The sequence below is a fragment of the Cheilinus undulatus genome, linkage group 6 (assembly GCF_018320785.1).
Source record: "Cheilinus undulatus linkage group 6, ASM1832078v1, whole genome shotgun sequence".
NCBI lineage: Eukaryota > Metazoa > Chordata > Actinopteri > Labriformes > Labridae > Cheilinus > Cheilinus undulatus.
Genome location: NC_054870.1, coordinates 43548138 through 43575965, shown reverse-complemented (window position 1 = coordinate 43575965; position 27828 = coordinate 43548138). Strand labels below are relative to the sequence as shown.

At 40.4% G+C, this 27828-nt stretch overlaps 1 protein-coding gene across 7 annotated transcripts in view; it reads right to left on the bottom strand.

Moving 5' to 3' along the window:
• Positions 1-27828, bottom strand: part of pde10a (phosphodiesterase 10A) — a 148595-nt gene that overhangs the window by 25802 nt on the left and 94965 nt on the right. For 5 of the 7 annotated variants that reach the window (XR_005992019.1, XM_041789576.1, XM_041789578.1 and 2 more), the window contains 9 exons: positions 19697-19725; positions 17434-17557; positions 15095-15144; positions 14834-14974; positions 9715-9870; positions 7307-7357; positions 4306-4364; positions 4000-4051; positions 1349-1491 (listed from right to left, as the gene is read on the bottom strand). Coding sequence is in view for 6 of the 7 variants with exons in the window: in XM_041789576.1 (XP_041645510.1) it covers positions 1349-1491; positions 4000-4051; positions 4306-4364; positions 7307-7357; positions 9715-9870; positions 14834-14974; positions 15095-15144; positions 17434-17557; positions 19697-19725 (805 nt within the window). In the remaining variant the exon portion in view is untranslated. The remainder of the gene's footprint in view (positions 1-1348; positions 1492-3999; positions 4052-4305; positions 4365-7306; positions 7358-9714; positions 9871-14833; positions 14975-15094; positions 15145-17433; positions 17558-19696; positions 19726-27828) is intronic. The other 2 variants (XM_041789577.1, XM_041789580.1) reach the window with 1 other exon arrangement.

The following is a 27828-nucleotide window of genomic DNA, read 5'->3' as shown; positions in this document are numbered from 1 at the left end:
GCAACTGTTGGCCAGGTTCTTCCCCAATCAAAGCTATATGGGAGAGAGGCAAAGAGAAAGACACTGTTGAAGAAAACTCATATTAAATTGCTACCAGAGTTGGCCAAACAGCATGTGGGAGACTCCATGGTCAGGTGAAAGAAAGTTCTTTGGTCTGATGAGACCAAAGTGGAGCTTTTCAGCCATCAAAAAAGACTCAATGTTTAGCAGGCACCAAACACTGCACATCACCACAAGCACACCATCCTCACTGTAAAGCACAGTGGTGGCAGCATCATGCTGTGGGGATGTATCTCAACAGCCGGCCCTGGAAGGCTTGTAAAGGTAGAGGGTGATATGAAAGAGGCAAAATATAAGAAAAATCCCAAAGGACAATCGTATTTAGTCTGTAAGAGAACTATGGCTTGGGAGAAGATTTTTTTTAATCTCTTGGGAAATCTCTCAGTACCATGAAAATTCTAAAAACAATCTAGTTTCATAATTTAACATTGTTTCGATGCATTGTGGCCTTTTTGATTTGAAACAAGTATTCGGAAAAAATGCTGACGTTGGAAAATCCTGGTACTGTACTTAACGACTACTGATAACTCATCAGGAGCATGAGGGTTGTTCCATTTTGTAGAGGAAGATTTAATGACTACCCCTTGTCACTCTGTTTCAAAGGGCAAGGGGGCACTTGAGATTGAGGGTTAGGGGAATACTGTGGAAACAGGACCGAGCCAAGTCACACCATGTTACAGGATCACAGCGCAGACTTAATTAAAAATTATTCAGAGCAGCGGCTCAGACTAGCATGACAAGTCAGCAGGTTTTTAACTTTATTTCCACAAAGTTTAAAAAAAACATGTGCCTTAAGGTATAAGTCCTTTTTTTTTAAAGTGTGTTAAGTAAAAATAGCTTTTTCTTCCTCAGTCAAAATTATCACACTAATTTAATTAGCCTCTTAAAGGGGTTTTTCATAATGTGTTAGCCTTGAGCTAACAAACTAAGATGGTCTTTCTGAGAGAAATGGTAGTCTGAGAAATCACACATCATCCATCACTGACTCAAGAGATTTTTGGATGTTCTTAGAATTTTTTCTTAGCCAAGATCAAAAAACAGATAAGAAAATTTTGGTTAATGTCAGGATATTCTTGAAAACGGCATGCGCGGGTTTTTTGAACAAATTCTTCCAAAGAATGGTTGGTGAATGAGGCCCATTGTTCTCTAGGCACAATAGTCACACATTCAAAAATTAACCTCAGCTTTACAGAGGAGCAAAAGAAGTCTTAAAAAAGTAAAAGCAATGATACAAAAAATACAGACACCATCAAAATCAAAGAAAACTGAGAAGAGTTAATATACACACCTAATTTCTTTGGTTTTCCTAAAGACGGGTTTTCCATCTTTCACTTCTCCGATGTCAAACAGGTCAGAGTATAGTTCTTTGTTGTTGTGATCCACCTGGAAGAGTGCACACCTATCCGCATTCACCAGGTTTTTTGCATATATCTGCAAAATAACACCAGGGACAGATTCTTATTAGAAACACAGAGGCTGAAGACAAGAGTTACATGTAGACGGCCACAACATAAACAAATATAATGCACTGTTGTGGTTAAAATTGTCTGTTTAGCAGTCAAATATTGGGAACTAAAAACACACCCAGTGCAACTACAGGTCATTACAGTTCATTTTGGTGACAAACCAGAGGATTTGAATGACCTGACATGACACCACAGTCACAAGGCAACAAAAAACACATACAAACAGAGAGGTGGGTTTTAAAGACACTGGAAAATTGAGTTTTACACCAAATTATCACATATGTTTTAGATGTGCAAGAGCCAAGAAAACCTATAAGCAGCCTTTTTTTAGGTCAAGTCATCAGCAACAAATAATTAGCAAATCATTTTAGTACCATTAATATCATTTATCATAATCCTCAGTTTATGCTAATATTATTACATTTTCCATAAAGGTAATTCTGTTTCACAGCTGACTTAGTTGAGACAAAATGAACTAAAACCGTCACAGCAGCATTTGGACGGCTCATGTTCATGTCAGCAACAACAGATCAGCAGACTCACCACTGACGAAAGACTGTAGAAGCACTACAGCTAGCATAGCAGTAAGGCCAGAGATATACTTGCTGTTTAAATGTATGTTTGCACGCGTCTGGCTGCATCATGAGCAGTCTTGTAAATATACCCGCCTATACACGGCATGTGTGACTTGAGGACACCACTAAAAGGCACACTAGAGAGCTCAGGCACTATGCACCTATCTGATGTGTTGGATGTAAACTACAAACATGGACACTTGCAGAGGTTGTCATGATGCTGATTCTGAGATCAGAACCTACATAATGGTAACATCAGTAATCAGGGTCACCCGTGAGGAAGGAAAAAGGGTCAAGTTTTTCCTTCCTCCCAGAGTTATGAGGGGGACCATAGAGGTTAGCAAAGACACGGTCTATCCTACTTTAAAGCAAAGATTACCTTTTATTTTAAACCAAAATACCCATCATAACTTATTAAAGCAATGAGAAATAAATATTTAAATTACTGTAACCTGTTTCAAAATGTACTGCAAAACTAAGACCTAAGATGCCTCCCACTGAAGACCACTACTGTGAGACACCACCTATGTCAGGATGGGAGAGATGTAATTGTCCAGCAGATCATACTTCCTGTTTCAGAATATGTATTTTGAGTAAGGCTGTCAAAATTAATGCGTTAATGCGGATTAATCCATCATCATGATTAATCTGATTAAAAATTTTAACATAATTAACCCATCTACAGCACAGAATGACTCAAATCCCTGAAATGTCTCTGGCAAAGCATTTTGGGCAGTTTGTCCAAGTAGCGTCACCGTTGAGCATGCCGCCTTGCATGCGCAAATGAGGCTGTTGAACTGGTAGTGACCAACCAACTTGATATGGAAGACACTAATCAGCACATTGGCCCTCTCAATGGGAAATTTGAGAACAAAAGAAAAAAACAAGAGGGAACAGTCGATCGACATAAAGGATTATGCACATTCTGCAGGAAGAATTTCCGTTTCACCAAAGCACTTCCAGCTTAAAATACCACATTAACGCGAAGCATACGTTCGTCTGGGATTATGCTAGCACTTTGGCTAACGCATCGCCAAGCTTGCGACAAACCACCCTCACGGAACATCAGGGTCTCAATAAGATTAATATAGATTAAAAATGAACGGTATTTTATCATGATTCATGTAATAGCCATATTGCAAACATTACAGACTAAGAAACATTTCATAAGTATGATAGAAAAAAGCTCAAAGGTCTAATCCAGGATGAAAAATATGTATAGACCTGTTTTTTAAGTAGTTATACGAACAGTGGCTCGCTATGGCTCCATTAGCTTTAGCTAGAGGTAACATAGCTATGCTAGATACATAGTTAGCGTAACAACGTAAGGCAACATAGCTACATCAGCTCTAGGAACATGAGATTTAGCAAACATAGTGAAAGCTAACGTAGCGACATTAGCTTTGTAGATAACGTAGTTATGTAGCTTATGTAGCTAAAGCTAAGTTGTTATGTAACCTCAAGCAAATGACAGAGGTGGTGTGTCACTGCAGTGGTCTGGAATAGGGGGCATCTGAAGTCTGCAGCCAGGCTGTCTTGTTCAGATCTGAGGTAGTGAGGCAGATGGCAGGGGTCCTATTCCTGCCGTTTGCCTCACTACCCCTTCAAGTCCATGAAGTTCACATGATGGAGTCTTATCGCCATAGATACTGCAAATTTCTCTTTCAGTAAATTTTTAAAGCAAATTATTGCTAAACTCCTATACAGTCTCTGCTGGTTGAACTATTTAACCTAAGGGACACCTGGCAGCCATTATATGTCCACATATGTGTAGTAAACAGCAAGTAGAAGTCCAGCCTAATAACACCGTTTTAAATATGCATAAGCTAAAACACTCTGAGGACGTGTAGCCTTGAAGACAATGTGAATGAACACAAACTTGCAGAAATCACACTCACCATAATATGTTCAAGTAGAGAATCTATTGCCACAATGTTATCAAAGTATGTTCTGTGCAAAAAGAAGAAATGGTGCATTGAGATGTTTGACAAATGGGAAGCTCTGATGATGTTCACAGTCAGGACATGATGGCTACTTTTCCAAAAACTAAATCATTAACTTGGTTCAGGGAATTAAAAAAGTTTATCTAAAACACATCATGAGAGAGGATGCTTACTTTCTACACTTTTATATAAGTCAACTGATGTTAACACACTGTAAATATGTGAGATATTTTGTAAAACATTGCCAGTAGAAGCTCTTACTTTGACACATCTAGAAGGAAGTCATTGAGCTCAGTCTGTTTGGCGAGGCCTTTGCACACCTGGAAACAAGGGAACAAATCAAAACACAAACATAAGCTCATACTTCAGTCATGGTTTTATCAAATTAGGCTGTGATTGCATTTTTTAAAACATTTTACAGACCCAATTCCAAAAAAGTTGGATCACTGTGTATAAAGGTCTGAATAAAAACAGAATGTAATGTTTGCAAATCTCATAAAACCATATCTTATTTCCAACAGAATATAAGCAACATATCAAATGTTGAAACTGAGACATTGTAGCATTTCATAAAAAATATTAGCTCATTTTGATTTTGATCACAGCAACACATTTAAAAAAAGGTAAGGACAGGGCCATGTTTACCATTGTGAAGTATCCCCTCTTCTTTTAACAACAGACTATTAACATTTGGGATGTGAAGAGACCAGGTGCTGGAGTTTTGGGAGAGGAATGTTGCCCCATTCTTGTCTGATGTAGGATTCTAGCTCAACAGTCATGGGTCTTTTTGCCGTATTTTTTGTTTTATAAAGCTCCAAATGCTTTGTATTGGTGAAAGGTCTTGACTGCAGGCAGGCCAGTACAGCATTTTTTGTAGTGGATGTGGTATGTGGTTCAGTATTGTCTTACAGAAATATTCAAGGCCTTCCCTGAAAGAGACGTCTGGATGGGAGCATTTGTTGGTCTTGATATTGATAGTGCCTTTCCAGATGTTTAAACTGCAACCAAATACCATCAGAGATGCAGGCTATTGAACTGTGCAATGACAACAAGCCGGATTGTCCCTCTCCACTTTGGTCTACAGGACACAGTGTCCATATTTTCCCCCCAAAAATTAAACAAATCAAATTTTGATTAATGTGACCACAGAACAGTCTCCCATGTTGCCTCAGTGTATTTCAAATGAGCTGTGGCCCAGAGAAGATGACCGTGTTTCTGGATTGTGTTCACATATGGCGTCTTCTTTGAATGATAAAGCTTTAACGTGCATTTGTGGAAGGCATGACAGACAATGATTTCTGGAAGTATTCCTGAGCCCATGCAGTGATTTCCAGAACAGAACATAGACTGTAAAAAGAATTGGACAAACCCATCAGCTGTCTGCTTACAATAGGCGGACTCAAACAACTTTTGAAGCCAATCTGTGGAGGCTTCCATACTGAAATCACTGTCTCAACCAAACTTTGGATCAACCTAACAGCCCGCCCACTAAGCTCGACTTCTTGTCAGCTAGCTAGCTAGCGTAGAAAGGTAGCTTGTGCCTGTTGAGCTATCTGTCAATCAAATGAGACGCGCCTATCAGTGGGTAGTGAGGTTTTTCCTAAATATAATCCAAACAACTGTGGTGCAAAAAAATTCATCCCCCGTACAGTGAGAGGACATGAAGAGATTAGCTAATGAGACACATTTGGCTTTTTTGAACCAGGTTGTAAACCAGTTTATTTCTAGTGTAACAAACGGCTTTTTAACGTGTTGTGTACGGGACTTCTGGTGTTCCTGCAGCCAGCCTAAAGTGGACACTCATGGTATTGCAATTTTTGGCACTTCCGCATTGGCTTCATCATTCAGGACCAGAAGTTGCCACTTGATACAAAATCATGCCTGTTTTTAAATACAGTGCTGGCGGAGGCCAAAAGATCATGACATGTTCTTTTTTATGCGTTTACTTTGATATCTGTCCCATCTTAGGCAAAGACTGTCCTGACAGCATGCCAGTGTCAGACGTCACATTTTTTAGCATTGCACTCTTGCTATCCACACAGCATCAATTCAAAATGCAAATCTCTGCCCTGTTAATTCCAGTTTCCCCCTTGAAAGAAAATACATGAGCTGTAGAGTGAATTGAGACATTCAAAGACACATTAGTATCCTTAATTTCCATCACTGTGAGAGTAGGAAGACTCTAGCCTGGTGGTTTATAATCTGGCGGATAAAATAACCTACAAGTAAAGAAACAGAAATATTTAGTGCACTAATTTAATTTTAAACCTTAAAAAAATCATAGTTAACAATTTAACAATAACAGTCCTAATTTTTAACATTATTTTGATCATCTAAAAAATGAAAGACATTTAAGATGTAGTTTATGGCCTTTGTATTTTATTAACTCACCTTATTTTTGTTACTTTAATATAGAAATATCATACAAACACTGCTCTGCTGAGCTCCTCAAGGAAAACTCATCACCATTTAGTGTACTGGTTCTCAGCTAGGGGTCTGAGCCTGCCCAGATGGGCACCAAAACAGTTTATCTGTCATGCTACCTGGATGATTTATCTTACCCATACATGGAGCCTGTGTCAGCAGAGAAGAGCGCTCTCCCGTTTAAAGCCACAGTAACCTATCCCACTACTCTCAAAGACAGCCACCACTGTGTGACCCTTTCACAGAGTATCCTCCTTTATTCCGGATGAATTAAATCAATTTTAGCTGACATTGAACATGTTTCAACACTGAAGCCTCCTGCATGCTCAGGGCCACCTTAATGAGTAACAACAGTGTGTTTTGCAGTGAGCGGCAGTGCTGTGCTGCTGGCTGAAGCTCAGAGGTCCACTGTGGCCGGCGCTGCAGTGGGACGCTGCTTCTCTGAGGTGTTATGCTATCTGTTCATATAAAAACAGCACTAGGGCGTAATGATGTCTACAGGGAGCTGCTTGTTGAATCTATGGCTTAGTTGATTGGACAGGGCCCAGTGACAACCCCGTTCCTGTACACAGTGGATTTCCCCGTTAAAAACATCAGTGCAGAACCAGAACAAACAAAGTCAACCAAGATCATAATAAGTGGGACGGCTTGGCTTCACCTTGTTCCCAGACAAGTCCTTAGGGAGCTCATACAGTACAGAACATCGGCAAGAACATGTGATTTTTTTTTTAAGGATTATTTTTGAGCATTTCATATCTTTTTATAGAGGACAGGACAGTAGACAGAGAGGGGAAGTGGGAATGAGTGAGTGGGGAATAACAAGGCAAAGTTTGCTCACCTGTACTTGATGAATGGCAACTGATGCCCACGCTAAATTAGCTGTAGCAACCTGCCAAAGAAAAATGAAGCTCATCTTATTCATAGTTATCAGAACTCTCAATAAATTTCAATACCATGTGTTTAAAACAATACAATCTCTGTTATTTTTGTGACAGATGGAAAAGTACTTATGTAAAGTATGTAAAAACCTCAAACTTAGTTTTACACCAAAAGCTGTGTTTATCATGCATTACATTTCCTAATAATGGCTGACAGGTGGATTCCTGTGAAACAGATCAAATGTGAGGTCATTCTAGCTAAAACAATCAGGCGTAGGGATCTGTTGGGGGGTTGAGTTAACAGCTGTGGATGTTTTAAGACAAAAGATATCTTAAAACCACAAATTCTTTTATCCTCTGAACATTTTCTGAATTCAGTAATATTTTGGGGGCCAGATGAGAAGCTATGGGGGCCTGATATGGCTGGTTGATGATCACTGTCCTGAGGCATTCATTCCCAACCTGGGGTCAAGGTACCAAAGATCTCTGATGTTGTCAAAATTAGATGTGGATGCATTTTCAAGACTGCGCTTAGAAACAAAAAGTATGATGGTGTATTGGGCCACACTAAAACGAAAAATTCAACATTTTTGAGAGTTTAAAAGGTCACACATTTATGGGCAGAAAATTGAAATTTCTGAGTTCAAAAATTTGTTGATTTGACATTATAAACTCAAAAATGTCAAGATTTAAAGTAATAAATGTAAACATTGTAAAGTCAAACCGTTTTAAGAAACCAAACTAAAAACAATGGTTGGAAAGCCCTCATTTATAGAAGTATTTTCAATAGCATTGGTTTCCAACCTGGGGTCCAGGCACCCAAAGGGGGAGTATAAAAGATCTCAGGGGGCCCTGCGGTTCTGTCTGTGCTGACACTGTCAAGATTAGATGTGCACATATTCTTTAAAACTGTGATTAGAAACACACTGTATGATGGTGTATCAGGGCTGGCCTAATAGCAAAAAAAAGAGGATTTTTGTGAAAAAAAAGTTGGCATTTTTTAGAAAATTAGACATTTTTTGAGATTATAAAGTTGTATATGAACAAGAAACCAAACTTAGATTTATTTAGTTTAGAATGTTGTAAGAATATGTGTAAAACTCTAAACTTAATTTTGACATTATAAAATATAAATTTTGAAGATTTGAAGGAATAAACTTAGAATTAAATGTGGATATATATTTTAAAACTGCGATTAGAAACATTATGTATTCACAGAAAAGGCATCGACATACACACTTAGAGACACTCTGGGTCCACATATTCATAACTGTAACTCAATCAAGCTCATTTATTATTAGTGTAATTTGAATGGATTGTGTAGCATTCATCCGGTGATCCTGGTGAAAGCCACAAGCCAAAAAAAAAATGTCTCGGCTGTGTGTTTAGGGTCATTGTCATGTGGGAAGGGAATTCGGCACAGTGTGAAGTCCTGAGTGCTGCAGAACAGGTTTTCATTGAGGATGTCTCTGTACTTTGCTCCATTCAGCTTTCCCTGTCTCACAATCTCTGCTACCAGCCCCATGATGCTGATGGGATGGAACTGGGCAGGTGATGAGCAGTGCCTGGTTTCCTCCAGACAATCTATTGTCTATACCACTGGATTCCTCTCATTTGGCAAGAGGTAGGGTACACCCTGGCCTGGTCCCCAGTCAATCGCAGGGCTGACATAGAGACTGACAACCAGCCACGCTCACATTCACACCTACGGCAAATTTTAGAAACACCAATTAACCTAATGAGCATGTTTTTGGTGGTGGAAGGAAGCCAGGGGACTTGGAGAGAACCCATGCTTGCACGGGGAGAACATGCAAACTCCACACATAAAGGCCCTGATTGGGAAGTGAACCAGGGACCTTCTTGCTGTGAGGCAACAGCGCTAACCCCTGTGCCGCCATGCAGCCCTCCTCCAGACATGTTGTTAGAGCATTGTTTAGAATTGAAGCCAAACAGTCCAATCTTGGTTTCATCAGACCAGAGAATCTTGTTTCTCAGACTCTGAGAGTCCTTCAGGTGCTTTTTTGCAAGACAACTTAATAAAATACTGCTTGCCACACTGTCTGATTTTTCTTCATTATTAAAAGCAATCAAATATGTTTTGAGTATTATCCAACAAGGACATTTATTTGGACTTGTAAAGTAAATGTGGATTATAACAAGTGCAATGAGATAATGTGACTAGAATTGATACACATATGAGATTTTGTGTGGAGACAGCAATGCAGTGTTTTCCACTCTGAACTGAAGCCCACAAATCGAACAGAGATCTCATTAGATCCAGATTAAGGTGAATACCAGGCTAACTGTCGTTCTGTGAGCCTTGCTCCAGCCTCCCACTCTTGCAGTGTTTTGTCTGGGTCAGACTGACCTCCTGGTGGCTGAGGTTGAAGGGCTCCTTGCCCCAGTGCCGATGCAGCTCCAGGATGGCAATGAGGTCCCCGATGGCAGTGAGGATGGGGAGGCACAGGACAGAGTGAACGTGGATCCCTGAGTCCTGCCCTGTGCCGTCGGGGAAGCGCTCGTCCTGCAACACACGGGTTGGAGAAGGTTGTTAGTAAGAACAGAAAACAGACAAGGAGAGCAAATTCAACCTCTCTCCTCCTTACTTTTGAAGCTTTGCTTGCTACTGTCAGAGGTTTTTGTGCAACATGCTTTTGAGCATGTTATAAAGGATGTTAAGTGTTTTTGAGTCTTTATCTATTTTAATTTTCTGACAATTTCTTTATTTCAAATGCTCCATATATTTTCAGCTTTCTACCAGACCTCTTCTTTCTTTTGCGAATAAGGACACCGGCCACTAAAAGAAAAAGGGGGGCCTTGTCAACAGCCAGCATTTTGCATACTGCTTATGTCCAAAGCCTCAGTGTCAGAGCTCCTCTCATCTGCACTTTTTGTTGTTAGAAAATGACAGTTGACTCATATGCTCCATAATTTACTTTTTCAAAGAAGTACCACAAAGGAAAAATTATAAAACAATACAAAAGAGTCATGTTCTGACATTAACAGCAGCTGTAGACCTGGAAGTTTAACCCTGCAGTAGGGATGGAAGAATATCATATCATCAATTTAAACAATCTCAATTTTATCACGATTCTTTTTCAATCTGATTTTTCAGACTACCCTATGAATTGTCTGACCAGAACAACCAAACTCATTCACCCATTTAAATTTCAAATGCACACGTATTGTGTTTACACAAAATTTGTCTTGGTCATCTGAAATAATGTGATGATCAAAGCATAAAATATTTGAACATTTTGCCATATCATAGTTGGAACTTTCACATAAGGGGGTCTGGAGGTCTTCTCCCAAAACATAAAGCATGAAACATTTATTTCCCTGCACCCTAGTCTATTTTATTGAAGTGATCTGTGCATTCCCTGCACCACTTAAAATTATGATTAAGTTGTGTGCCCTCTGTTGTGCTTTTTAATCTACTTTAGTGTACTTTAGGTGAAAGCATATGGATTAGGAGAGCTTTGTGTCTTTTCAATGTTAGACCTGCAGCATCCACACTGCTGTAGCGCTGTAAAAGACTAAATTTTGTAGAATGGACTGCAATGGATAATCAGGTCTTCAAAGTGAATTATCGGGACTTATACCAGTCTAGGGTCAGGATATGGGCAGGTAACATCCCTGCAGACACCACACACCATGGCAAAAAACTGTTAAAACTCCTACCTTCTGGTAGGAGTTACAGGTCACTGCAAGCCAAAACAACCACACACAAAAACAGTTTCTTGCCCTAGGCTGTTATTCTCATGAACAGTCACAGAGTCACTCTGATGACCACTCAGCAGTCACATGCTGTTAAATAATAGAACTTTCATTTAACAAGCACCTAAGCTCTGCTTTGTGTTAAATATCCTGCTCTGTTACCGCTCCTTACCTCTCCTTACTGTTAAAATGTAAGAAAGCTCACTGTGGTAAAAGCCTCATCTCACTTGTAGATTTGCACCACTTATCTATCAACTGTAACTTAAATCACTGCGGTTAAAAACCTCACCTTAAATGTATATTTGCACTTACACTGTGTTCCAAATTATAATGCCAATTAAATTTTTCTCTGATTTTCCAAAACAGCAGATGCAAATGACAGTCAGTATAATTTTCAAGTCATCAACTGTTAGAGCATAATTCAAATTTTATCAAACAAACCTCCCAATGATTTTTTCAAAAATAAAGAAACTTCAAAATGCGCTGTTTCAAAACATTGTATAGGTTAAAAAAACTGAAAATGCCCATTTGTTGAATTTGCAGCATTGGGAGGTCATACTTACTGAAATCAAAAGCTATTTCAATCAAAAACATCTTACCAGGCCAAGTTACATATTAAAATAGGACCCCTTCTTTGATATCACCGTGGTAATTCTTGCATCCATTGAACTTGTGAGTTTTTGGAGAGTTTTTGCTTGAATTTTGTTGCAGGATGTCAGAATATCCTCCCAGAGCTGCTGTTTTGATGTGAACTGCCTCCCACCCTCATAGATCTTTAGCTTGAGGATGCTCCAAAGGTTCTCAGTAGGGTTGACGTCAGGGGAGGATGGGGGCCACATCATGTGTTTCTCTCCTTTTATGTCCATAGCAGCCAATGACAGAGGTATTCTTTGCAGTATGAGATGGTGCATTGTTATGCATGAAGATAATTTTGCTAAGGAAGACACAGTTCTTTTTGCACCATGGAAGAAAGTGGTCAGTCAGAAACTCTATATAGTTTGCCGCGGTCATTTTCACACCTTCAGGGACCCTGAAAGGGACTACCATCCATGAGTTTATTTGTAAAACAAAAAAATTGAATGTTTGACATAAAAAAACCCAATTTGCATAATAATTTGGAACGTGGCATATTAACTACTGACCATACTGATAACTAATCTATTCACTGTAACTCAAATTCTGTAAGAAGGCTCTCTGTGGTAAAATGCAACTACTCCCATGCACATTGCACTAGTCAACTATCTTAAATCATCTTATCTCCCTTATGTAAATTTGCAAACTTCCTTGCATGTTATATACTCTGATCATGTCTGGTCAACATCCTTGCACCCTTTGCACATCTAGCAACCATACTGTCAATCCACACAGACTTGTCCACACTGGAATCAATGCCTGCATGAGCGTGTACATATTTAGATCTTAATTCTTTATACTTTTTCAATTTATATTTTTTGTATTTAATGTTTAATTCCTGTACACTGAGAGCAAAGCTAAACAGAGTCCAGTTCATTGTTACACAAGCATTCTTGGACGTTAAGCTGATTCTGATTCTAAAAAAGCCTGTGTTCATGTGTAACTTATGACAGATTTATTTTTTAAAACATACAAGAAAAACTAAATTAGCAGATATAAACAAAGCCCAGAAAGGGAGTATTCTTTTAGACATGGTCATGTAGTGAAGAAGGTAATTTATTTCTCTTTTACTGTGGTCATGACTATTATTCATATAGCGGTCAGCACTTTATGACAGATGGAACGATGACTGCCTGGGACGCAACTGACAAAAGGAGAGAAAGCTACAGACTGAGATCACTCAATGCAGCAGGCATGAAATAACTGCATTAAAATAATTGATTTAACTCTTTAAAACATTTTCAATAATGACAGAAGTCTGTGCCTCTCAGACATCCCCGCCCTCCCCCTCCCACATCCAATGTAACAATTAAACCAATGTGATTAGATCTGTCTCTGTTGACAGTCATTAGGCTGCTACTGATCTCCTAGCTGCCTGACTGTCATTTAGGAAGTTAAGTTCTTTGTGTTGCCATCTGACGTTCAAACCCCAATTTTCAAATAACTGTTTTAAACAACTGGATGGTTTTAAATAACAAAGCAGGTTCCTATCCCTGAGATAAAGTTCTTTTAAGGACTTAATCTTCAGTTTTGTTCTCCTTTTTAGCAATGACTCTCCGCTCCTCCTCTTCATGATTTAACACAGCCCAGCCCTAACGCAATGAGTCAGATCATTGTCCCTCTGCTGCTATTAATAAAGCTGGTATCATAAGTCCCACCCCTTCTTGATTTTGATTGGAGGACAAAAATATGAAATCAAACATCACAGCTATGTCATGAACTAATGGATAACACTCAACAATAATGTACAGAAAGACAGGCTGGTGGATGCCGGGAGAGCGTTAGCTCCAATTTCCACATACAGTGACTGCTCAGCGATCCACCGGCGAATCAGTTTTGCTTAGCAAATCGCTCCCTCTCTAGTCAATCAGACCATTGCCACATTCAGCGCTCCAGATCGGCAGCGGTGCGTCCCTGGAACGCCACTTTGATCTGCTCCATTCGAGATACACTGCAGGTCTATTTTCAGCGCAGGCTGCTGCCAAACCACGTCAATACCCGTCGATCAAAAAGCTCCAAAAGGCTTCAAAAAGGAAGACGCAACCGTAGAATATCCAGTTCTTTCAAAATACAACACAATGCACGGACTCCCGGTCACAAATTATCACTATATCAACTTTATGTCTCATCCTGCTGTGAGAGCACAGGGTCACCGAGAGGTCAGTGGGTCACAGAGCTACAACAGTGCCATTGACAAGGAAAAGTTAATTTTTGAGGATATTTAGCCAAAGAATTTTACATAAACCCACTGATCCTTTAAGCAGACATTTACCTTTTAACTTCCTTATGTACTCGACCAATGTCGGAAGCAATAATATCATGGACTTATACCAGAAAGGATGATAACTTAAGCCCACAAGGTTATATAGTCCGCTGTTACATTCAAACTGAGAAAAATTGGTTCTAAAACTGAAAAGTCGGTTCTCAGCTGGAACCAAAAACAGTTGGTGCTTCATTGGAATCGTGACATCATAAGTGGGTGTATCACTTTCTAGGTTTTGAAGGTCAGCAGAAAATGGAGAAAAAGTTGTCTGCTGGGGAGACAAAATGTTTGGTTGTAATCTGGGCATCAACGGAATTCCAGATGAAACTGGAGAGTAGTACAAGGAGGGGCAAGTTATATGCCAAACTTGCGAAAGAGATAGTGAAACCTGGGTTCACACCAGAACAAATAATCAATTAACTCAAGAAACTGAAGAAGGAATACCGTGACTGCAGGAAAGACTTGGGCAAAAGAGGAGCTGGACATGGTGATACATGTTGATCATGTCCTTCCACTTTGGTTCCGCTTTAAACTGGTGTGAACGCGGGCTGGTTCACCAGAAAGCACCAAGGTTCTGAGACTCCAGAATGGCACCCAGACCCAAAATTAGAACCGTGTCCGTCCGAAAACACCTACAGAGCCCTGACCTAAACCTCAGTGAGCCCCTTTGGGATGAACTGGAACGGAGACTGTGAGCCAGACCTTCTTGTCCATCATCAGTGCCTGACCTCATAAATGCTCTACAGAATGAATGGGCAAAAATTCCCACTGAAACTCTCCAAAATCTTTTGGAAACATGCAATTTCGTTTTCAAGCACTACCCACTGATATTTCCTGTAGGCAGTAAATCTGTACTACATGGAAACAGCCTTACCCCCATGATGTCTTCTACTAGGAGTGTTTTGCGAGTCTTGGCAACATGAGCGGCAATGGTTGTCCCAAATGCGATGGGCCCAGAGGGGATGAGGCTTGGAGGGCCGTCTTTGGCCCCCGTTGGAGTGAACAAACATAAACTCTATTGAGAAGCATAAAAAAGACCATAGAGGAGACCAGAATAGAGAAGAACACAATTAAACGCATGCACATCACTGGATTATTGTACACAATGTAGACAGATAGTGTTCTCTTCACTTACATTGTTGCATTCTCCCAAGAAGTAAAGTGCAAATCCATCAGCTTTTGTTGCTGTTTGAGAAAACAAAGACAAAAGAACTTTTTGATATAGTCTCTCCTTTAGATAAATGAATATGTGACAGGTAAACTTAAGGACGCACTCACTCTAGGCCATTCGTGCCATGCCGTATTCTAACTGTGCTGAAGCCCATTTGACCCCCTCCCCTGTCCCCCCTTTGGCCCAGACTCACACTGCTCAACGCATCCAGGCCTGGGCATGGATACGTCTCGTGCTGACATCATCACACAAAGCATCCACTGTTGATGAATTTATATGTGTTGATGACTCAGTATACATAAATATTGTTGTTTAGGCTGTAAAATAGCAACAGATTTATACGATATCTGATCTGACACTGGAGTTATTTCACCTGACCTGGGATCAGTAGGCTACATTATCTATACAGAGCCCGATGAAGAGAGAGAGAAAGCAGTTCACAGTGGAGAGTTAAAGCTCTCTACAGCATATAATCTGGAGCCTGATCAGAGTTCCACACACTTCTGTTGAATGAAACCTAGACTTTTTACTCGTACGAGCCCCTACAGTATTCCTTTATGCGCCATGAACTTTGCCATCTCTCTGCATAATTTCTTGATGCCTTTCAGTGCTGCACCAAACAAGCTCTCATGTCATAGGACAGAGCAGGATTAAATGTTAAGTTAAAAGAATTTTTTAACCATGTTGAGAGAGATTTCAACCATCTGGTAAGAGCTGTAAGTGAAAACGCCACAGGATTAATAAACAATGTTCTGTTCAAATGTCAGCGATCAAGACCACAATATCACTTCTTGATGACATGAAATAGAATTAAAGGTAAATTAATTCAGTGGATGATAGTATGGTATTATAGTTTTATAATAAGAGAGGTTAAATCAGCTGTGAGATCAACCCTGGCACCGCTGGGTCTGCTTATTTTGCACTCTCCTTTATGCACACAGGAAAAAAAAGGTGTTTGTTATCCTGTGAACTGCTGTTTGTGACAAAAACAAGGGAAGAAGTTTTATTTCAGAAACCAAAAAAAAATCTTTGTAACTCGTTGAAATAGAATAAGACAAAATATATTGTTCTGTCTCCATCTCTCTAGAAAAAAATCCTGCCCTCTCTATCTCTCTTTAGGACAGTCTGTTGAGCATGCAGCTGCTGCATGGTGTGCTCTCTGCACTCTGAAGCGGGTCCTTTTGTTGTTACTTCACGTTAGGCCACATACCCGCGCTTGTGCTCCTTCATTTGCATCTGTGCTGTGCCTAGACCCATCCTGTCCTTCCGTGCATGATTGCACTCACACTGGCCAAACGTTCCAGACTTTAGACTGAAACGGGCCCAGACAAGGTACAGATGGCCTAGTGTGAGTGCGCCCTAAGAGACAAAAGTCCAGTTACAATCCATTAACACTGTCCCAAATAAGAACCAGGACGCTCTGACCGAGGGCTTTGACTGTCATCCAGCTCATTCCCTCTCCTCCATTCAGTCCCATTTCTCTCTGTCATATAGGTCAGGATATCGTATCAAGTGATGACACAGAGACTGATAAAGCAGCACACAAACATGATAGGCTGTTAAATAAATTAACCCATATGACTGAAGCCATTTACTGTTTTTCAATCTATTTATGGGATTTTATGTCTCTATTCAGACAGGACAGTGGATAGAGCCAGAAACTAAAAACAGAAAGAGAGAGAAACTGAGTAGTGATGTGCAGGAAAGGAACCATAGGCTTGATTTTAACCCAATCCACCTGATTCAAGGATCACTCATCCGTATTTGGGGAAGAAAGCATATCTGCTTGGGTGGCAGCATCCCACATTACTCATTTCTTGTTAGCCAGTGGCTGCTTCTCAGTCATCTTCTTTTTTACTCTCTCTTTCTCTGCAGATTAACTGGAGTACATGCAATAGCTCTCTCTCTGCTCCTCACTTAAAGTGGACATATTATGCAAAAATCACTTTTTCAGGCGTTTTTAACAAAAATACGTGCCCCTTGCCTGTCCACAATAAATCTCTCTCTCTTTCAGAAAATGTATGCTGAAACAAGCTGTTCTCAGATTTTCCCCTCATGATGTCATGTGGGGAGTTAGCCCCGCTGAAAATGGAACTTGAAGTTTACAAATCATTCATACTGCTTATGTTTTGTATTCATTTTTCCTATTTAGCTTCTGGGTTGGGTTCACCAAAGCGGGCAGTTTAGTCAGAGAGATCTTACGCCTCCTCTTTAAATATATTTTTTTCAGTTTTTTTTTTTTTTTTTTGAGTATTCATGACTCAGGTAGTTATATAAAAACCCTGAGTTGTGTTGATATTTACCTGTTTTGATGATGTTGCACAGCTCATAGAGCAGGAGTTTGTTGTCTCCTCCAGTGTCCAGCCGCTGCTCCATGTAGCTGTTCAGTTCATACACCACGCCCTGCATATTTGTGTCCTGGTACTGCTGGACACAAGACACACACAAATTGCAACTCCACAGCTCCACATAAACATGGTGATAGAATATCAAAATCCACATAGGCTACAACACAACAACCCGCATCCTTTGTTGCATGTCATCTAATGTTACTGAAGTAGTTTGCCTCTTTTTTTCAATGGGAATTATTTTTGAATGAAAGGCAGATCCATTCATAACCAGACTACCCTCCACCCCAGCCTTACACCTCCTTACACTGCTGTGTTCTAGCCCAGGGATCCCCCAAGCAGTCCCTAGAGGAGGCCACCAGAGCCCCGCAGCTCTGATTAGAGCCCTACCAAGCTCTGCTGCTCAGCCTCAGCTTAAAAACGTGGTTATGTAAGAGGTAGACCTCCTGCCTTGTACGGGGCCAGAGAGTTGTCTATTTCTGCGCCTGCTGAGAGGGTGAGGACAGGACGGCAGGGAGAGTGGCGCACTAGAAAACCTCCCCCGCGGGACGCCTTCAATCCTCCCACATCCTGTTTGCACAGACGTATGGATGACGCACTGAGAGGTCGAGTGGCCCTCGTTTTTTTTATGTATTGTTTGTGAAGTCCCCTCTACGCAGCTCCATGGGCCCTGCTGTGGGTGTTGACACCTGGCCTCCTCAGGGCATCATGGTGTCAAGAAGACAAAGGTGTGAACACACATGTGCAGCCTGAGGGATTTACTCATTCTCATAACTGTCCTGGCAAGGTTTCACACGTGCGTGAAGCAAAAAATTCTTGCTGTTTTCAACTGAAGATCATTTCTCTGCTCTGTTGCTTCTGCACAGGTACGAGTTTGAAATATATTAACTTGTGAATAGTTTCATATTTTATACATGCTTTTCTCATATTTCTTGTAGAACAAGAAATTAGAGATAATTCCAGTGAGAGCTGATGTTGACAACAGTTCTTCAAAGCAAGAAACGGTGAGGTAACCTTGCGAAGTAGATGGATTGGCCAGTTTCCATGTCTGTCATCAGGCAAATTCATCTTGCAAAGCTCCAAGTTGAACTGACTGTGCCAGGCCTGAGAACGGACCCAACCAATCAGCGTCATTTGTACAGAACGAGGTGGTAGCTACAGGCAGGGTTTAGTTGTACACCGATGGCTGCCGCTGGTGTAGCGATTAGCTCGGATGCAGCTATAGTATAGCAGCAGTTTTATCAGAGTTGGACAATGTTTCTTCACTAAAAAAGCAAAGAACCGCACAGAAAGCTTTTCATGTGGGGAAAGATGTTTTTGCCCGTCTCTCAACCTGCTTCACCATGAGCCTGCGATAGTTACGGGAGGGGATTAGTTGTACTGCTACAGCTTTACCAGAGTAAACTCAAATATTGCTCATAAAGCTTTTTGCAGAGGAAAAGATGTTTTGACTCTTCTCGACCAGCTTCAGCTTGAGTTTGTTATAGTTACTGGTGGATTTAGTTCAGTAGCACTGACTGTCACTGTTGAAGCCATTAGCTTGGATGTGGTCTTAGCAACACTTTGAACCAGATTTGGACAGCAGTTCAGTCTCGCCATGAGTTTTATCTAACAACAAGCTCCACCCTTCATAAGCTACAGCACCACCTTACTGTTGAACTCAGGTTACTATTGGAGCTGCAAATGCCTACTACCTTATTTTGTCTTGTCGTTCTGATTGGCCTGTAATGAATGTGACAGACAAAACGTTTTTCCAGTCATTTATTGAGAATAATTTGAAAAGTATTGCTTTTCCCAAATGCTTTTTATGGGAGGTTTCTCATATAAATGTGAAATATATCCATGCAATAGGTATATGAAACAGTCTATCTGGCAGGTCAGGTTAACAGTTTAAACAGTCTAACAATACAACTAAACTCCGCTTGTAGCTACTGCATCATTCTCCTTAAATTGCTGACTGGCTGGGTCCATTCTCTGACCTGGCACATTTGTTTCAGAATGAAGCTTTTCAAGATGAATCTGATGGTAGACGTGGATCTGGACTGTCCATCCGCTTTGCATGGTTAGTTTTTAGTATACAGATGAAAAAATATACAACCAACAGATAAATCAACATAAATCAGACATTCAAAATACAACATGCAGTCTAATGTTATATTTCTGGTTTCACTTGCTTTCAAGAAAAGTATTAGATATAAATTTAAGTGGAAAAACCTACCCTGCTGACCTCCTTAGCTGATGTGTCATCTGCAAAGAAAGAAAAACACCAGAGCATTAGAAACAACTTCAAACAAAGAGATATTCTGCCTCAGGACAGTTAAACCTCTTCTTTTCATTTTCAGTCTGGATTTATTCTTAAAGGAACACTGATATTTCTATGATTTCCAATGCCTTTAATATAACAAGTGCATAAAAACAAGTTAAAACAATTTACAAATATAATCATTTAAAAATAACAGAACTAATTTAAGACAATTGTAAATTAACTGTCTTGAAATCAGAGTCCTAAACTTTGCAAGACAGGGAAGATTTTCAGTCCTTAGAGCTTGTTAGAGGGCGTTCCTTCAGCTTAGGGCAAAATGCAGTTAGACCAAGTACAGTACAAGCTTGAGGGGCTTTAAGAACTAGCTTATCAGTAGAGAACTGTCCAATCAGAATCACATGATTCTCCCAAGTGGATTAAAAATAAAGAAACAGGTTGCTGAAGAGTTTGAGTCATTGTTACCCATCATCAGTGTAGTCTGCTGTAGTTTCGTAGGGTTTACATCCATCAGTGTTGTCCACAGGACAAAAGCACAACACTGGGACTGAGAATATTTTTTAAATATTTCAAAAAAAAAATTTAAGACATTCGAGTGTACATCAATGAAACTACAGATCTATTTTGAAATAATATTTATAGTTATGAAGCAGTTAATGTGATGCACGTTGCTTAAAAGGGGAGAAAATGGGAACATTTAGAAGGAAATTGTTTCAAGAAATTCTCACTGCAGACCCTTTTTGTCCACACATTTCTCAGCGGTCCTCTAAATCAAGGACAGAGAGGAGCAAAAACAAGAAACCCTCTGAATGATTACATCCCCTCTTAACAGAAAACGACAGTCTCAGTAAGCCTACATCCAACAGGAGTGGTATGAGGTACTGTTTTTCACCAGCAGAACAAACGAGAACTGTGGGGGTAGAGTGAGCAGAGACTGGCAACTAATTGATCACAGATGGTGTTGTCTTATTAGACGGATCAAAACATTACAATCAATCTGATGTACACTCTCTGTTCTTCTGAAGAAGCATCATTGCAGAAATGTGATGGAAAAACACCCAGAACAGGGATTTTTCAAGCACATGATCGTGCCACTGTGAAGTTGTCTTCAGCGTTTGCAGCTCTGGTTTAAAAAACTCATAAATGATTCATTGTTCTTGCAGGCGTATTTGTTCATTTTTTTATTTTTATCATATTTTCAATCATACTGTAATAACGTTGGTGGTGTTTTTGGTACTTTGATACTTTCGATATGACCGGTCCAAATCCTGGCCCAACCCACCACTGTGCATGGATCGGGTCAGGCTAGTAGCTGGCTCAGAGATAAAGTCTAACCTCTGTTGAGCTCACAGGAATGGACAGATAAAGAGCAACCCTAAAATATACTGTACTTACTCCTGCCACCACACACATTGAATCAAGAAGCCACACAGGCACCTGGAACATTTTTTAACATTAAAAAAATGTCCTGAATTGCTTGAATTATGGAAAAATATCTGCCAATGTTGGATGCATATTTTACTTGTTTAGTGTCTTTGATTAAGATGCACTCACTCATTTTGACAGGACATCTCATTCCAGAAACTTGAGGGAAGTTCCTTGCCACATTGGCAGATTTTCTTTTACTTATTGCAAGCAAACAAGGCTGTATTTGTTGTGTTTTATATCTTGACATGAGAAATTTATCTGGACCTGCTTAGTGCAAGTGGCTCTATATGACCCCTATTCCAAAAAAACTGGGGCGCTGTGCAAAATGTACATAAAAACATCATGAGTTAGGAAGTTTAAAATCTTGTGGTGCTTTCACACAGAAAAAAACTCCCTAAAACATTCTGAGTTTAGAAAAATGAGCTGCAAGTGTGAGCACACCTGGGTTATTATTTAACCCCAGTGTAACCCCAAAATTTACAACACACTGGTAAGATTTTGGCAGGAGGTCAGTGTGAGCTACTATTGAACATTAGAGGAAATGTTCCTTCCTCTCAGTGCCATTAATGAGCCATACATTTACGCAAACCTGGGTGAGGTGCAACTGATAGCAAAAATACACTCACTCTCCAGCCTTGCAGAGTAGTGCGTCTGCCTTGAGCATCATGCAGGTGTATCTGTGACAGCAGCAGCCTCAATGTAACCTGAAACCACTATTCCAAGAAAACTGGGGCACTGTGTAAAAACAGAATGCAATGATTTGCAAATCTCAAAAAACCTTATCTTATTTACAATAGAACATAAAAAACATATCAGATGTTGAAACTGAGACATTTAACCATTTCATGGAAAATATTAGCTCATTTTGAATTAAATGGTATCAACACATCTCAGAACAGTAGGGACAGGGCCATGTTTACCACCTCTTCTTTTAATAACAGTCTGTAAAAATCTGACAGGATGGAGATTGGGGAGAGGACTTCTTGTCTGATGTAGGATTCTGGCTGCTCAAAAGTCTTGAGTTTTTTAGCTTGATTTTTCATTTCATGATGATTTAACATGATTTTAGTCATGTTTCTGACCTGTTGCCAATCAACCTAATAAACGGCAACATTTTCTCCAGCTGTTTTCCATTGCACCACTTACTTTTCAAGCCTTTTGTTGCCTTGTCCCTACTTTTTTGAGCAATTTTGCTGCCTTCAAATTCAAAATGAGCCAATATTTTTCATAAAATGGTTAAATGTCTCTGTTTTAACATCTGATAAGTTGTTTATATTCTATTGTGAATAAAACATGGGATAATTCAGTTCTTAAATCATTGCATTCTGTGTTTTTATTGCAATTCTACATGATGCCCTAACTTTTTTGGAATTGGGGTTGTACAAGTATTTAGACTATAATTGGACAAAATCCCCTGTTTTTCAAATACCCCTACCCGAGGTGGAACAACACACAGCCATACCTTTCCCTGCTTATGACAAGTCTTTTCCATGAATGGATGGATATTATTTTTGGTTGTTTTTTTTTTTTTTTTTTATCTTATCAAAAACTATGAAATGTAGTGACATTTAAGGCTTTAGAAGGGTCAGCTTCTGATTTATCACACCTATTATATCAGGAAATCAGTGGCTGTCACCAAATTTGACCTGGATTTTCACAGATAGTTACTTCTTATGAAGTAATTATTTAAAGAAGAAATCTTTTCTGAGTCCCTCAAAGATCACTTTAATTTTAAAGGGGCATATATTGAAAAATGAACTGTACTAGGAGTATAAATACACATAGGATAAATATGTCTTCCTTGTTTGATGCAGGGAGACGTTTGCTTAAATTATGTTTCTTTAAAAACAGAATTAGTCGAGGTATTAACTCAACCTGACAAGTGCAAAATGTTGTGGCCTGGAGAGCAAATTCCTGGTGTGATTTAAAGCTGTTGGAGAGACAGCAGACGTATGACTATTGTGTTTGGACGTCGACGCTGCAGTGTGATAATGATGAGAGCTCCAGCCAATCATAACACTTTCTGGTCTTGTAGTCTGGGAGTGGGTCTGAGAGAGTTTTTTGGGATGAAAATAAAACCATTCACAGAGCTCACACAGCTTTTCATTGAACATGCGTCAACAGCACAGGAGAACAGTGACTGCTCAGATCTCTCTGGTAACGTTTCATGTGATCAGACCATGCAGAAAGCCGTGGAGATTTTAGAAACACCGACTGAAGTGCTGACAAGAGCCTGGTTTTCTTTTGAAATCAACCTCTTTGTATGTGTGAAGACAGAAATTACAGCCAGCTTCATTGTTTGTTGTTTTAAACATTCCTCCAGTATGCCATGAGTTTCCTAACTTAGCCGTGAGAGCTATTTTAGAGTGAACTCCTGGCCGAGCGTGACGTCAATCAGACGACAGAGCGCTGCACTTCAAACGAGACTTCAAAAAAGGAAAAATACAAATCGTTTTTTGTTTAATGACTTATTGAGGGAGAGAATATTCCGACACGAAACCTTTGAAGGAAAATTAGATGACTTCAGTCGGCCTTTTACCTGTTATAGAGCCAGAGAGCGTTATAGAGCCTTAACATCCCCCAGTTTAACTAGGACACTGTGACAAGGGATGGGACTTTCATGGAAACTGACACAGTGCCTATAAAAGTATACCCTTTTAATGATTTTGAAATCAATCATTGTCAATTATAGTATGACAAAAAAAAGAGGAGATGGACCTTTGGCTGCAATCACAAGCTTGAGTATGAGTGTAAAGGTTAGTTAGGATTGGACACTTGGACAATTTTACTCCATTATTCTTCGCTAAACTGCTCCAGCTCTGTCAGGTTGACAGGGATCAGGCGTGAACAGCCCTTTTCAAGTCCAGCACAAATTCTCTAATGGATCGAGGTCTTGGCTTTGACTCAGTCACTCCAGAACATTCAGATTGTTGTCTTTGGACCATTCTTGTGTCGCTTTCGCTCTATGCTTTGGGTCATTGTCTTACTGGAAAATAAATCTTCTCTCAAGCCATAATTACATTTTGCTGCTTCCATTTCACCCAAGGGTGAGAAGCTCGGCCGTTTGGAAGGGACTCGGAGTAGAGCCGCTGCTCCTCCGCGTTGAGAGGATCCAGATGAGATGGCTCTGGCATCTGGTCCGGATGCCTCCTGGACGCCTCCCTGGTAAGGTGTTCTAGCTTTTCTTCTGATTTGCTTGGAGTGTTCTTTTGTTTTCATGGTGTAATGGTAGTCAGGAATACTGATCAACCAGTGACTGGACCGTTCAGGCACACATATCTTTGTGCTGCAATCACTTGAGACACATTAACTGCACTCAGGTGAACCCTATTTCAGTAATTGTATTACTACTAGCACCTGCTGGCTGTATCTCTGTTGAATCATGTCAGTCACTTCAAAGGGGGTGAATATTAATGCAGTCGCTCATTTTACATTACATATTTTAATTTAGTTGACATTACTTTGCAGAAAACTGTTTCACTCTGACATTAGAGGGGGGTTTTCTTCTGTAAAAAAAGCTAAATTATATGGACCATGATTGATTTATAAAATCTATAAAAGGGTAAAACATCAAAGGGGATGAAAACTTTTTGTACCCTTATCAAAAGCAGAAAGCTTGGGAGCTGAGAGTGAGTGCCCTGTAGATCTGATTTATTGAACCAGTTGGACCAGTTCCAGCAGTTTGTTTTAAGGAATGCACACAGAGACATGCACACGTGCAGCAGGTGCAGGTCCAGCAAGAAACTGAGTTTCTGGTTTTCCTCAAAACCAAAAGAGCAAGATTTTAGGTCTTTTTTTTTTTTTCTTAATGTATATAGTAAAAATGTATGCACAGTTTTAGTCTTTGTCACCCGAACAGGAAGCAAACATTGTATAACTCTGACTACTTTTCTGCACTGTAATTGTTTTGCAACAGTAACATCCCTGTTTCATCAGGTTAGTGTCAGGAGATTAACTCTGAGGATACGGCGGTCCCCAAGGACAGAGAGATAAGGTATGCACGTGTGGATCAGTGTGCTTGCACGTGTGTGTACACACTTCAATAAAAATACTGTTAACAGTGTGGGTTGCAAGGTGGTTCAGTGGTTATTGCTGTAACCTTACAGCCAGTTTCTGTTTTGAATCCAGTTTGGACATAGCCTTTCTGTATAGAATTTGCATGTTCCCCAAGTGAATGTGAGGGTTTCTCCTGGTACTCCACCTTTTTTCTGTTCAGTCCAAAGACATGCTCTTAAAGTCTTAAAGTCTCTAAAGTCTTTACACACCGTCCGTTATTTTCGGATCCGTTTTATCGGATCCGTAATCTGAAAAAAATGTCACGCACTCGGACCTTGCACACTGGGCCCGATGCGTTTTTATTTTACTTCACTGTGAAAATTCATGAAATGTGGCAAATAGTTTCGTACTGCGAGCCTGTGTCTCTGTCACTCCTTTAAAATCCTGCTGGATCCATCCTGACAGAGAGCTTCATACAGCACATGCTCATGCCTCATAGTGCTGATCCACATTGGAGAAACGGAGACCAATGTTATAATTCAATCTCAGTTATGACCTGTGAGTAGGTTACAACTTATGCCTTTATCTGTCATATTTCCATGGCTGATAACCACATAATACACTGGCAAACTTCGGTGTTTGAAGTGAGGTTTCGATGCAAGAGAGGGAGAGAGAGGGAGGGGTTTGGCAGGGGTGAGCGAGCAAGAGAGAATCAGGCAACAGGCGATGATCTGAACCCATCTATCTGTTATTTTTTTTATTTTTTATGGTTGATATCCACATAATAAATGAGCAATCTTTAGCATTTGAAGTGAGGGTCCAGTGTGAGAGAGAGCGAGAGAGAAAGAGAGAAGGGGGGCGTTGGGTGGGTATGAACAAACGAGGAGGATGCAGCGGGCACTGTTTTGAATCATCAGTCACCCATTTAAATGACTTGGAAAATTGAACCTGTTCCGAAAAAAATATGACAGACGAAAATTTCGTTGTCACTGTGCAAACATGATTATACCAACATGAGCCCGATTTTCTTTGTGAAAAATTTGGATAAAATAAACGGACTCACCATGCAAAGGCCTTTGGTCTTCAAGTTAACCATCTATACACCCATCCATTCAGCCCAGACATACCTTTCTCCAGCAACATTTTCCAGCCCTTCCCTGAGGATTCCAATGAGTTTCCAGGCCAGATGAGATATATAATCCCTTCAGCAAGTCCTGGGTCTACCCTAAGGCCTCCTCCCAGTTGGATGCACCTGGAAGACTTCCACAGGGAAGGATATTGATCAGATGCCCGGGCCAACTCAGCTGGCTCCTTTCAAGATGAAGGAGCAGAGGCTCTACTTCAAGCTCCCTCTTAATGCCCAAGCTCCTCACCCATCTCTAAGGCTGAGACCGGCAACCCTCCTGGCAATCTCATTTCGACACTTAAACCCATGTTCTCATTCTTTCAGTCACTGCCCAAAGCTCATGACCATAGGTGAGGGTTGGGAGGAGGATCACCCGGTAAACTAAGAGCTTTGCCTTCCGGCTTTGGTCCATCTTCACCACAGTGTCTGCACTACTGCCAATACTGTCCTAATCTGCCAGTCAATCTCACAGTCCATTCTACACTCACTTGTGAACAAGACCCTGAGATACCTGAACTCCTTCACCTGAGGCAGAGACTCACTCCCCACCCAGAGGGAGCTTTCTTTCCGGCAGAGAACCATGGCCTCAAACTTGGACGTGCTTACCCTTATCCCAACTGCTTTGCATTTAGCTATTAATCGCCCAAATGTCTGCTGAAAGTCCCCGGGTGGAGAGGCCAAAAGAACCACGTCGTATGCAAAAAGCAGAGATGACATGCTGTGGTCGTAAATTGAAAACTCTCCCTCCCGGCTACGCCCTCCAGATCCTGTCAATCGGAGATAAGGGGAAGCCCTGATGGAGGCCAACACACAATGGGAACATGTCTGATTTCGTGCCTAGGATAGGACACTGCTCTCACTCTCGGACCTGATGGCTCTCTGCAGTGCAGAACAAACTCCCATGCTCCCTCAAGAAGCCCTATAAGGGTAAAGAGCTGGTCCACTGTCCCATGAGCAGGCCGGTGTGATAAGTTAATCTGTAAGAAGTTCGCTAAAATACTTTAAGCACATTTCTTGGTAAAGGCACTTTTATACATGTAATACGTTTGTGAAAGTCTCCAAATCAAGATCAACCATTTCTGTCAGGATATTCATCAGTTGTTGAGTAATTTAGGCTCATGGCATTGTCATGCTTACTACTTAAAATCATGCCTCAATCACAGCTTTTTGGAACTTTTTACTAGATGAGTGGCTGTGAGATCTACCTTGCTTCTGTTGTAATCAGAATGAATGGCATGCTGGTGCCAAAAGTGAAAGTTTATGCCTGTTTCATCACATAAAGCTAAAGAGAGTACACAGCTGCTACACATGTCTGTATGTTTTATCACTGTTGTGGTCAGCCATCAGTACAGACGTTGACACTAGTAGCCTTGCCTTAAACCCTCCCATATTTTCAGGGACTTGCAGTGCTTTCAGTAAACACAGGAGGAGAGGGCCGACAAGTTCTTAGAAAATATACAGCGGTGAACTCTAAACACAACTGCCATACAACGCCTGAGACCAGCAGAGCCTGAACAGACGTCCTCTACTGACCTCATCA